Here is a 12,174-nt window from a genome sequence, read left to right as displayed (position 1 = left end):
TTCTGTATTCTATACATTCTAGGTTCTTTACAGGTTTAAATGATCTGCTAGGACATGGGGAAGGCATGCTAGCTATGTTTTTTAATATAATTGTAACAATCCCAATGACAGATTTAGTGTTAAGGCAATAGAAATCTTTATCACTTCCTTCCTTAGCCAAGCCATTATGAAAATAACAAGTGAACTGTGTGAATTTAAAAAATCAATGGTGCCTCCCAACACTTGCATTTTAGTTCAAAAACGTAATAGTGCGGTCGGTGGAAATCTGTGGAGAAAAACAGAGTTAATGTTTCAGATTGAGATGAACTTTCATCAAACAGAAGGACAGAGATGTAAGGGTTTTTAACCCGGTGGAAGGATTTTAATCCGGTGGAAGGAATGAGGTGGCAGGAAGAATAAAATGGAAGGTCTGTGATAAGATGGAGGGCAGGGGAGATGATGTAACGCGAGATTTCAAGATGAAAAAGCCAAGAGTGTGGTAATAAGGAAAAAAAGAATGCATTGAAATGAGTGCAGAGCGGTCACCCAATCATTGGAGGGATCAAACACAGACTGAGTGACTACATCATACCTCCGTTAAGTCTGCAACTTGACTCTGATCTCTGGTTGCTTGTAGTTTTAATTCTCCACCTAGCTTCTACTCTGACGTTTCTGTCCATGGCCTGCTTTGGTACTCCAATGAATCCAACACAAGCTTGAGGAACACCATCTTCTTTTTTGACTCGGCACTCAGCACCTTCTGAACTCAACACATTCAACAACCCTAGATAGTACAGCTCGGCCTCCATCTTGTTCTGTATGTTTCTATTTCTCTGTTTTGCTGAGATTGGTCTTATCTTGTTTCTTTTATCCCTTCCCACTGTATTCAATGGTTATATAGCCATTCTTGCCTCATTTGGGCACAATCTTTGTTTCTTCACTATATCTGCTACTACTCTCTTTGGCTATTTTATCATGAAATCTTTTGTTAATCTCTCTTGCCCTCCACCCTATCACAGACCTTCTCTTTTGTTTTTCTGTTCTCACTCCCCTTCCACTGCCCTAAAAATTCTTATATTAGAACTGGAGAAAAATAGAAATGCAAGGTCAGCTCGAGGTGAAATGTTAACACTTGTTCTCTCCACAGGTGCTGTCTGACCTGCTGAGTATTTCCAGCATTTTTGTTTTAATTTTTTCCATTTTAGCTCCCTTGTTCTCTCCATAGAAATAAAGGCAGGTTACAATTTATTAAGGAGGTAAATGCATCGGTGGTGAATTCTGTGTCACTCTTACTGTGGTGTTACCTACTACTGAAATAGTTTCCCAAGTTGAAAGTACAAATGTCAGCTGTATAAGTGATTGAAGATGAGCCTGTAAGTTTCAGGCATCATTACTTTTAATAATTGCTAGCTATTGTTTTGTTTGAATCATTTCTGTGTTGTTAAATGTGTTGCTTTAAATTCTCTAATGCATCAAAGCCATAACATAACAGATTTTAATATGTTTCTGGTACATTCTAGTGAAATATTTTAACTTGAAGGCAATTTGAGCTCTCACTATATTCTAGGAATGCAATTTCTTAGCTATTGCTCGTATTTTGCAAAAACTATGTTCAGTGGATCTCCTCTAATCATGAAGAAAAATACTTTACATAGAAATCATAGAAACCCTACAGTACAGAAAGAGGCCATTCGGCCCATCGAGTCTGCACCGACCACAATCCCACCCAGGCTCTACCCCCACATATTTACCCACTAATCCCTCTAACCTACGCATCTCAGGACTCTAATGGACAATTTTTAACCTGGCTAATCAACCTAACCCGCACATCTTTGGACTGTGGGAGGAAACCGGAGCACCCGGAGGAAACCCACGCAGACACGAGGAGAATGTGCAAACTCCACACAGACAGTGACTCGAGCCGGGAATCGAACCCGGGACCCTGGAGCTGTGAAGCAGCAGTGCTAACCACTGCGCGACCGTGCTGCCCGTTCTAAAAATTCTAAAAACTTTCAGTCTAAAAATACTTTACGGTAAATTGAAGCACTATTTTTGAATGACTATCCATATAGTATATTGTATTCAATGATTACTTTTTCCAATAATATTTCCTTGCGTGCAGTAAAACCTATCGAATAGTTATCTTTTTTTAACATTGCTCCATCTCAATTATTGCAGGGGGTTCATTGTTCTTGTTGGTCGCAGGGTTCTGTATAAATCTTATGAAGCTGCCACCAAGCATTCAGTTTGCATTATAATGAATCATATCATCAAATCCAAGATGGTTCTCCACAACGCACAGAAAGTTCATTTCCATCTGCTAAGGAAGTACTTTTACTTTACATGTGGTGGTGAAAATCTGGAACTCACTTGGCCCCAAAAGGCTTTAAATGCAGAATCAATTGAAATTTTCATGACTAAGGCGGATACATTTTTGTAAGATGAGGGTATCAGGAGATATGGAACAAAGGTTGAAGTACAGAATAACCATTTCTTATTTGAAGCCCATGGGAATTAATGGTATGTTCCTGTTCCTATGCTTTTAACTTTGAAAAAGCATGTCAGTCAAATGTAAGTAGAAATATGGATGTAAAAAAATTTCAGTTTCAGTTGTTGATGATTTACAAAAATGACAAAGTGGAACTTAATTTTCATTTTTAGGGAAATTGGTATTTCTTTCCAAGGAAAGCAGTTTAAATAAATGCCATTTATATGTGTAAAGGCTGAAAAAGGAAATCGACGATGTGTTTAGTGTTTGAAATTTTATTTTTTGTAACAGATGCCGACTAAGCTGAAGGAAGCTTTAAAAACAGCAAAGGAGTGCATGGAGGAAAGGCTAAATGAAGAACAGAAAGCTGTGAGTTAAATGATTACTTTGAAGAAAGTAACACAGACTATAGTGTTACAAGTCAATAATATGTCTGGGGAGGAGGGGGGCGATTCTCCCATCCTGCTGCGCTATATTTTTAGCGCAGCAGGTAGGGAGATTCTTGTGTCGACTGATTCATGGGGTTCGCGCATGCGTCCGTGCCCCGCTGGCAGCAGCTCCGCGCTGGAAATCAGTGGGAAGGCGCAAAGACCATCTAAACAGTCATTTTAATACAATTTAAAGTGATTAGTGGGCCTGGGACTAAAATCTCCGGGACTCCAGCAGGGATTACAATAGCTACCCACTAACGAAGAACTAGCGGCCTGACCTTGCTGGAGTGAAGGGGGGGGGGGGGAGAGAGAGACAATCAGGCCCCCCCCCCCCCCCCCCCCAAAAGAGGGTCGGGTGCCCCTGGGCATTGGAATCTTTGCAGTGCCAGCCTGGTCCCCTGGCACTGCCCAAGGAGCAAAGTGTCAATGCTCAGGGGGCACATTGGCACTGTCCATCAGGCATGGGGCAGTGCCAAGGGGGAGGGCTTATAGGGGCAGGGCCTGATGGTCGGGGGGGGGGGTGCAGCAATAAGGCTGTGGGTGGGGGGGTTGCGGGGCTGGCCAGCAGTCGAGTTGGCGGGCAATCGGGAGGCCAGCAGTGTAGAGCTACTGCGCATGCGGCGATTTCGGCACTGACAAATCAGCGCATGCGCCGTGGCCTTCTCAGTGCCATGTTGCCGGCCTTGTCAGCGGGAATAGGCCTCGTCCCCTGAAATTTAATGATACACACACTAGTGACCTCTGCAGTGCACAAAATGTGGGAGATTCTTCTCTGAACTCCCACTTTAAAAAAAGTGTGAATTACTCCAGTTTTCACATGAATTCGACGCTTAGAATTCTTTGGGGAGAATTTGGCGTTGAAATTATGCCATGACTGCAAGAGCAAATGTCATTTCAAACCTAAAGTGCATATCTCCCTTGCAACCTATTGTCGAAATTTATTCACAATATATAGAAATATAATTTTGATTGCATCTGCACTTTTTTTTAAAGGTGTTTTCAGATTCTGTTTTGGGGATTCGTGTCAAAGGACATCAGGTTGATGGTGATGTGCTTGGTCTCTGCCTGAGTATCACCTGACTGGGTCAAATTTTATTGCGTGGTTAGACTGCAAGTGACATCAGGTTTTGTTTCTGGCTGATTTGGTCTCTGTGCCAAGAGTAACGTGGACAAGACTGTCTTTTCCAGAATTGTAGCTAATGTGATATTTGCATCACGCTGTATATAACAACCTCATATAAATCTCTGATTTTACAATCCATATCTAAAGTGATAAAAGTATCAAGACAAGCATTCCTTTATTTCAAACATCTCTGGTGTGGGATTGAAGTAGAAAATATTCCTGATTATACCAGGTACTTTGAAGTAGGTTTTGGTTGTAAATTGCAGCTGCAGCATACACGATTTCTGTGGGTTAATTTTTTATGTTAATAGGTTTCTAATAGTTTTAATCTATTTAATAAAAGACCACTTTCCGCATGAGCATGTGAAAATTTCTGAAACTTGCTAATATGTTATGAAACAGTAGCACCCACACTCAAGATTGTTAATCAGTAGTCGGATGTATCTTTCAGATCTTCATTTTCATGTAGGAATACTGCAGCAATGCTCAGAAACTCACTATTTCTCGGAAATTTCTAATTTGATTTAAATGTCCATTTTTATACGTGCAATTATTGCTGAGTAAGTAGGGAATATTTATAAATCAGCTTGGCAAAACTAGATGTAAAAGTGCTTAAACTGGTCTTTATGCCCTTGGACCAGGAAGGGGAGCAATCAGCTAGGGTTCCTCATCTTAAATGTTATTGTTAGAAAGTGCATGTTGGTAAATTGCGGTCAGGATTAGGCTTGCTTCATCATCATTGAAAAGCCTGCCACCTTTCTTTATCTAAATTCATACAAAATGAATGGCTGGCCAGCACCCATAGCACCGTGAACCAGCCCGAGTCACTGTCTTTAGAAAAGGAGACGTAAAGGAAAGAATTGAGTGAAGAGGAAAATGTTAGACTCCCATTTGTTTGCATTGTAAATGATTTTACAAATACCTCTGCATGTTTTGAAGGATAACTAAACGGTCCAAGTGCAATAGGAAAGAAGTCAATTATCAGTTGGCCGGCTGACAAAGCGAACATTTTGCTGAGAGGCCTGATGTATATTGAGGGCTGAATTTTGCTAGCGTATGTGTGCGTGCGGCCACCCAGCAGAAGGGCCGATGTAGTGGCTGTGCAGCAGTATGTAATGTAGATGTCACTTCAGCTATCACCCTGGTATAGCAGGGCAAAGGTTGTTAAAATATTTCCTACCATCTCATTTGATTAGAGGAAGTGTTGATAGGAGAAAAACACAAAGTTCTAATACCTTAGTTTTGCATCTGCCAGTAGGTCAGACACACTGGTATGATGATTGGAACACTATCGACATATTATTTGCTACCAAGAGCTAAATTTTCCATTTGTCTTTATTCCAAAAGATTCACCGGCATAAAAGGCTGGCACGGGCACAGTCTCATCATGCCTCAGAGGAAGAGAAGAAGAGGAGGAAGATTTTAGCACGGAAGGTAAATTAATTAAAAAAAAATTTTGATTATTGTCCCAGTTACAGAATTTTAAAATAATGTTTTGGTAAAAATATGATTTGAACTGAACACCTTGTAAAGAGAAATTATAGAATTTATACTGTTTACTAGAATTATAAATAAGGCAATAATGTCATTATTTAGTTATGGTTATATTTAATATTTTGATATAAATATTTTGTAATTTTTGTTCTAAAAGTCTATAAAGCTGTGGCTTTGTTTCTTAAATAATGAAACTTCTTTGTCCTTTTATTGTAGCAAGCCAAGGTAACAAAAATTGGTTCAATAGAGGTCTAGTTACATCGTTTTACTTGTTCTTTAAAAGCTTTTTGAATTAATTTGCAGCTATCTGTACTTTATATTTTCATCTGCTTTACTGCATGTTCATTTTTAATGAGCATTGCACGATACATTGAAGTTTGCTGTTTCTCTGGTTGCATGATGTCTGGTATAGTTGTACTGCATAAGTGTTTTGCATTCTTTTTAAATACATGCTTTTTCTCACAAGCAGAAGTCAAAACAGTCCGTAACTGAAAATGAAGTGGATGTCTCAGCTAAAAGCAGCAACTCAAACAATGTAAACTCTGGTAGGCATTTTTAAAATTGAAATTACATCTGGTAATCAGTTCAAGTTCAGTAAAGGAAGATCTGTCTTCAGGAGTTATTTTCAACAGTTAAAACACTGGAGAATTCTTTGATTAACCTCTTAGGATAATTTTCAAATGGAGCTACTGACCATCGTGGCATTAATTAAATCATAGAATCCCTACAGTGTAGAAGGAGGCCGTTTGGCCCATCGAGCCTGCACCGACCACAATCCCACCGCGGCCCTATCCCTGTAACCCCACACATTTACCCTGCTAATCCCCCTGACACTAATGGACAATTTAGCATGGCCAATCCGCCTAACCCGCACATCTTTGGACTGTGGAAGAAAACTGGAGCACCCGGAGGAAACCCACACAGACACGGGGAGAACGTGCAGACTCCACACAGACAGTGACCCGAGGCCGGAATCGGACCCGGGTCCCTAGTGCTGTGAGGCAGCAGTGCTAACCACTGTGCCTGCAAAAGCATTTTACAAAACAGTTCATTCTCAATGCCTACTGTCTACTTACCCAAATGAGAATCCTTTCTCAAAAGATAGAGATTGGCAATGCAATGTAATATCTAGAAGTGAAATAATATGCCAGAATTCTACTGAATGGTGAAATTATATGCACCAAAAGAAGAAATAAGTTTTTCCAGACTGGTGGACTTGTTGAATAGAGTTAAGGAGTATGATGCCAAGTTATATGGACCAAGCAGATAAGGGTTTGGGGTTTGTTTGAGAAGCACCAGTATATTCACTGTATGGAATGTGGCAATTGTCAGATGGCACCTTTGGTACTGTGGGCAGTATAGGTAAATTTAACATTAACATAATTGCCCCTTAGTATGTAGGTTAGATGGATTAGCCATGGAAAATGTGTGGGGGGATGGGGGTGGGCCTGAGTAAGATTCTATGTCAGAGAGTCAGTGCAGAGTTGATGGGCCGAATGGCCTCTTCTGCACTGTAAGGATTCTATAATCCTATAAAGTTATGCACAAAGCAGCCCGAAGTTACTAGTGAAGATGAACTTAGATGATTGCAGCATCAGATGATTTCAGTTAACTTCTGTGTGAGGTAGGGAGGTCGGTAGAGAATTTTCTTGGGCATCAACTTAAAGAAAGTCTTCATGTCATCAATCTGAACTAGATTACAACTTGGATCATAGAGTTGCAGGGATTTGAATGATAGGTCAATGTAGTGGACACATCACTCATTGTTGCTGATTTGGACTAGTCTGTTGTGACTGAGTAGATTTTTACATTTTTGTCATGGCTTTTGATGATGCAATGTCCCATCCCAGGTAAGAGAAAATATTGTTAGTGCCGGTCCTGACCTATTGTCAACCATTTATGAATGGAAAGGTGAAATCTGATGTGAGCCAATTTGTCCCACTTTGTAAAGCAAAGGTTCACTAAATTAGTCCCTGAGGGATTGTCCTATGACCAGAGGCTGGGTAAATTGGGCTTATTTTCTCTGGTGTTTAGAAGAATGAGAGGTGGTCCCACTGAAACGTGCAGAGTTCTGAAGGGGCTTGACAGGGTGGACACTGAGAGATTATTTCTATTAGTTAGGACACCTAAAACACAGGGGCACTGTCTCAGCTTAAGTGGCCAATCATTTAGGATTTGGATGCAGAGAAATTATTTCACTCAAGGCGATGTGAATCCGAAGAATTGTCTACCTCAGGAGTGTTGTGGATTCTCCATTGATTAATACATTTTAAGGCACAGAGTTTTGGGGTCTCGGAATTAAGGGATCTGGAGAACGGGCAGGAAAATGAGTTGAGGCCCAAGATTAGCCATGAATGGCAGGCTCGATGGGCTATGTGGTCCACTCCTCTCCTTATTTCTTATGCTAATAGTTGTTAACACTCCTTTATTAATCAACTTGAGCGAATAGTACCGAGGTTTAATTCAGTAATATTTAAGGAAGTATTTCAAAGGCTTCATTAATTTAAAGAAGGATTTGGAGTTCTATACTGCCTTTCATGACCCTAGAGTGTCCAGAGTGATTTTCAGCGAGTGAAGTACTTTTGACGTGTAGTCACTGGTGTGAATGTAGGAGCAGCCAATTTATACGCACACCAAACCCCCCTGGAACAGAAATGTGATCATGGGCAAATAAATCTACGTTAGTGATTTTGATTGAGGGCTGGGTAGTGCCCTGGGTACGGGGATGCACTCTGCCCGTCAAAATAGCTCTGAGGGATCTTTTATGTTAATATCTAATCTGAAAGCTGGCGGCCGGAATTCTCCAGCCATTCACACCGGCGAGATTCTCCGGTCCCGCCGGCAATGCACCTCCCCCCAAAGATTTCCTGGCGGACGTCAGTGGGAATTCCCATTGACTGCGGCAGGACCAGAGATCCCACCGCTAGCAAACAACGCACCACCTCCTACTGGCGGGAAACACGTGGCTGGGAGGCCGGGGAATCTCACTCGGCATCTCTGTCAGTTCAGTACTCCCTCGGTACAGCCTTTATTTTTGTGCTCAAACCCCAGAGAATCTTCTGAGATGTGTGTGTGTTACCAAGGGACTCACAGCTGGCTCTCGAGGTGTTGACATTTAAGGTATTCATTGAGGGCTTGTTCATGCTTCTTTTCTTCAGTACGCCTTTAAAAATGATTTATTTTAAGGGGGAGCAAGACTATAAAATTAAAACTCTCTGGGAATTAGTTTTAGTTCTAATTCAGATTCTAATTCTATAATTTTACTTATTAAGCCAAGAGTTTGACAATAAATATATTTGTGAAAGGCAAAGAGAAAAGATGAAGAAAAACAGTTACTGTTCATCTTTATTTTTGTGAATTACTGCCCAGAGGTTAACTTGGTAGCACATGGTTACATAGGAAGGGTGCATGATGCTGATCCAAAGAAAGTCATTTGATGACAATATTGAATCAAGTTTTTGTTCTATTTGTTGCTGGTAATGAATTTAACTTTTTATTAGACGTTTTTCATTACCGATTTTGCAGGTATTTCATTTGTGTGACCTGTACAGAATTCAGCCTTGTACACACTATAAACATGACACAGATGAACTGCAACAGGCACAACATGGAAACGAGTGCCTTCTCTCAGACAGAATTAACCATTATACAGATTTGTAGCAATGTGAAGCATGGGGAGAAATGTTTCTGAAAATTAAGGAAAAGCTAGATTGCTGACCCCTTTGGTAGTTCCTTCAGCATATTGTAAACCTATTATGCATCAAAATATTCATTTTATCAATGTGCTCTGTAAACAGTTTCATTCATCCCTATAATTTTCCCTCCAGGCTCTGGCGCTAGCTCTCCTCTAACATCACCATCTTCACCTACTCCTCCATCAACCGGTAGGTAAAAGTGTTTCTTAACATGAAAGTGACAAGTATAACCATGGTACTAATAATTACTGTATGTTAGCATATTATCTTTAGCAATATATAAACTTTTTTATTCAAAATTGAAACTCGATATCATCAGTTCAACTAAGGGTATTATGACTCAAAAGACATTAAATTGTTGTTTCAGCGTTTTGTAATTACAAAAGTTAGAGTAGAGTTTCCCCACCTAGAACGTTAACATGTTACTTAACTTTATTTGTGAGTAATCAGTATAGTATCTGAAATATTTTTGCGGATGTTTTAATATTGACATTACTAAAGAAGATAGGAACTTGTATTTCAATCATAATTGCCTTCAAGGGTAAGTAGGAAGCATCTGCCAATTTACCGTACCACTTTATAGAATGCATCCCTTCTAAGTAATGAACTTATGTTGCAGCTCAATCTATAATGCAATGATTGTCTCACTGGACACCAAGCAGCGTTTATTGGAAGGTGAACCACTGGAATTGGTTCTGGTACTCATTCATGCTCTTTTTTGCTCCCTCTCTTTCTTGTTTTTGTGTATATAGAACATAGAAAAAATACAGCACAAACAGGCCCTTCGGCCCACAAGTTGCGTCGGTCATGTCCCTACCTACCCAGGCTTATATATAGGCTTACCTATAACCCTCAATCCTATTAAGTCCCATGTATTCATCCAGAAGTCTCTTAAAAGACCCTATCGAGTTTGCCTCCACCACCACTGACGGCAGCCGATTCCACTCACCCACCACCCTCTGAGTGAAAAACTTACCTCTGACATCTCCTCTGTACCTATATAAGGTTTTATTCAGGATTATTCAGTATTGAATAGAAACTGGTACAGTTCAGATTCACCAGGATGAAACCGGGACTTAAAGGATTAAATCGTGGGAACAGGTTGTTTAAAATTGCTTTGCACGCTCTTTAGTTTAGAAGGTTTGAGGAGTGATCTAATCAAAGTTTTTTAAAATGGTAACGGTATTCTGGTGAGGATTCTGGAACAAAAGGAGTGAATTTAGGAATGAAGTCATGTAGCTTTTACTCACACACACAAAGGGAATGAAAATCTGGAACTCCTTCCCCAAAATGCAGTAGAGGCTGGGTAAATTGAATTTTTCAGGATTGAGATTGATTTTTTTCGTTCGGTAAATATATTAAGGGAGATGTGACAAAGATGGATAAATGCAGTTAAGGTATTAATCAGCCATGATCTAATTGAATAACAATTGAATAGCCTACTTCTGTCCCTATATTTGGTGGGAAGGGCAGCTTTTCTGAAAGGCCTACTTTCAGCAATACTTTCTCATTGGTGAACTTAGGATATATCCACCAATGAGTGAATTATTTTAAGGGCACCACTTCTGCCAAATTCAAACACACCAATTTTGCAGATGTGATTTTTCAGCACTTAGTTGAGTAAAACAGTGTAATTGGTTTTCTGTTGACAAGCTTTTAACTAAACTGGAGCTGTTCAGACTGTGGAAGCAGTTTGAAACTAGAAAAAATGAGGTAAAAGAAATTATAAAGATAACGCTGAAGGAAAAACAAATGTTCATGTGCAACTCTTTTATAAATATACACAATAGCAATGTCAAGGTTTGAAAATTTATTGCAAGTTTATTAACTTATGATTTTTTTTCAAACTGAGGTAAAAGCTTCTATTTATCTATGAGCCACCTTCTTGAACTGCTGCAGTCCATTTAGTGTTTGTACAGCCACAATGCTGTTAGTGTTCCAGGGTTCAGTGACAGTGGAAAAAATGGCAATATAGTTTTGAGTCAGGACAATGTGTGATTTGCAGGGCAACTTGCAAGTGGTGATATTCCCATTTGCCTGTCGCCATTCTTCATGTAGATGGCAGAAGTGGGTTTGGAGGGTGCCATTGCAGGGCCTTGGCAAGTTGCTGCAGTGCATCTTGTAGATAGTACACACTGCTGCCACTTTGCATCAGTGGGAAGGGACTAAATGTTTAAGGTGGTGGATGAGGCTGCTTTATTGTGGATGGTGTCAAGCTTCTTGAGTGTGTTGGAACCACACTCATTCAGGCAAATGAAGAGCATTCCATCACACTCCTAAAAGTTTAAAGTTTTAACTCCTGACTTGTGCCTTGTAAATAGTGTTCAGGCTTTGGGGAGTTGAGAGAAAAGTTACTTGCCACAGAATTCCCAGCCTCTCACTTGCTTTTGTAATCACTGTAAGGCTGGTCCAGTTCAGTTTATGGTCAATTTACTTTGCTAATTTGACTATTACACAAGATAATTGTTTCTTAACTGCAATATTCACTCTACTGAGCCAGAACTACACACTTACGTCAGGAACACAGAAGCTGCTATTTTTCCTCTACTAATGGAAGATCAACAATATTTTGCACTTCTTCTCCCAACTCTAAAACTTCAGCCCCTTAGACACACAGGTGATGCAGCGTTAACTAGTCACTGAATTAGTTATTACAACATGGATTCTATCATATGCTATTGACTTCCAAAAGGCCTTTGACAAGGTGCCTCACGGGAGACTGCTGAGTAAAATAAGGGCCCATGGTATTCGAGGCAAGGTACTAACATGGATTGACGATTGGCTGTCAGACAGAAGGCAGAGAGTTGGGATAAAAGGTTCTTTCTCAGAATGGCAACCGGTGACAAGTGGTGTCCCGCAGGGTTCAGTGTTGGGGCCACAGCTGTTCTCTTTATATATTAATGATCTAGATGACGGGACTGGGGGCATTCTGGCCAAGTTTGCCGATGATACAAAGATAGGTGG

At 40.2% G+C, this 12,174-nt stretch overlaps 1 protein-coding gene across 3 annotated transcripts in view; it reads left to right on the top strand.

The window, feature by feature from the left end:
- Window positions 1-12,174, top strand: part of pxk (PX domain containing serine/threonine kinase) — a 60,431-nt gene that overhangs the window by 35,325 nt on the left and 12,932 nt on the right. For all 3 annotated transcript variants that reach the window (XR_013497470.1, XM_078209548.1, XM_078209549.1), the window contains exons 14-17: window positions 2,759-2,836; window positions 5,369-5,455; window positions 5,985-6,060; window positions 9,343-9,399. Coding sequence is in view for 2 of the 3 variants with exons in the window: in XM_078209548.1 (XP_078065674.1) it covers window positions 2,759-2,836; window positions 5,369-5,455; window positions 5,985-6,060; window positions 9,343-9,399 (298 nt within the window). In the remaining variant the exon portion in view is untranslated. The remainder of the gene's footprint in view (window positions 1-2,758; window positions 2,837-5,368; window positions 5,456-5,984; window positions 6,061-9,342; window positions 9,400-12,174) is intronic.

This window comes from Mustelus asterias, chromosome 3 (assembly GCF_964213995.1).
Source record: "Mustelus asterias chromosome 3, sMusAst1.hap1.1, whole genome shotgun sequence".
Classification (NCBI taxonomy): domain Eukaryota; kingdom Metazoa; phylum Chordata; class Chondrichthyes; order Carcharhiniformes; family Triakidae; genus Mustelus; species Mustelus asterias.
This window is presented reverse-complemented; position numbering and strand designations above follow the sequence as displayed.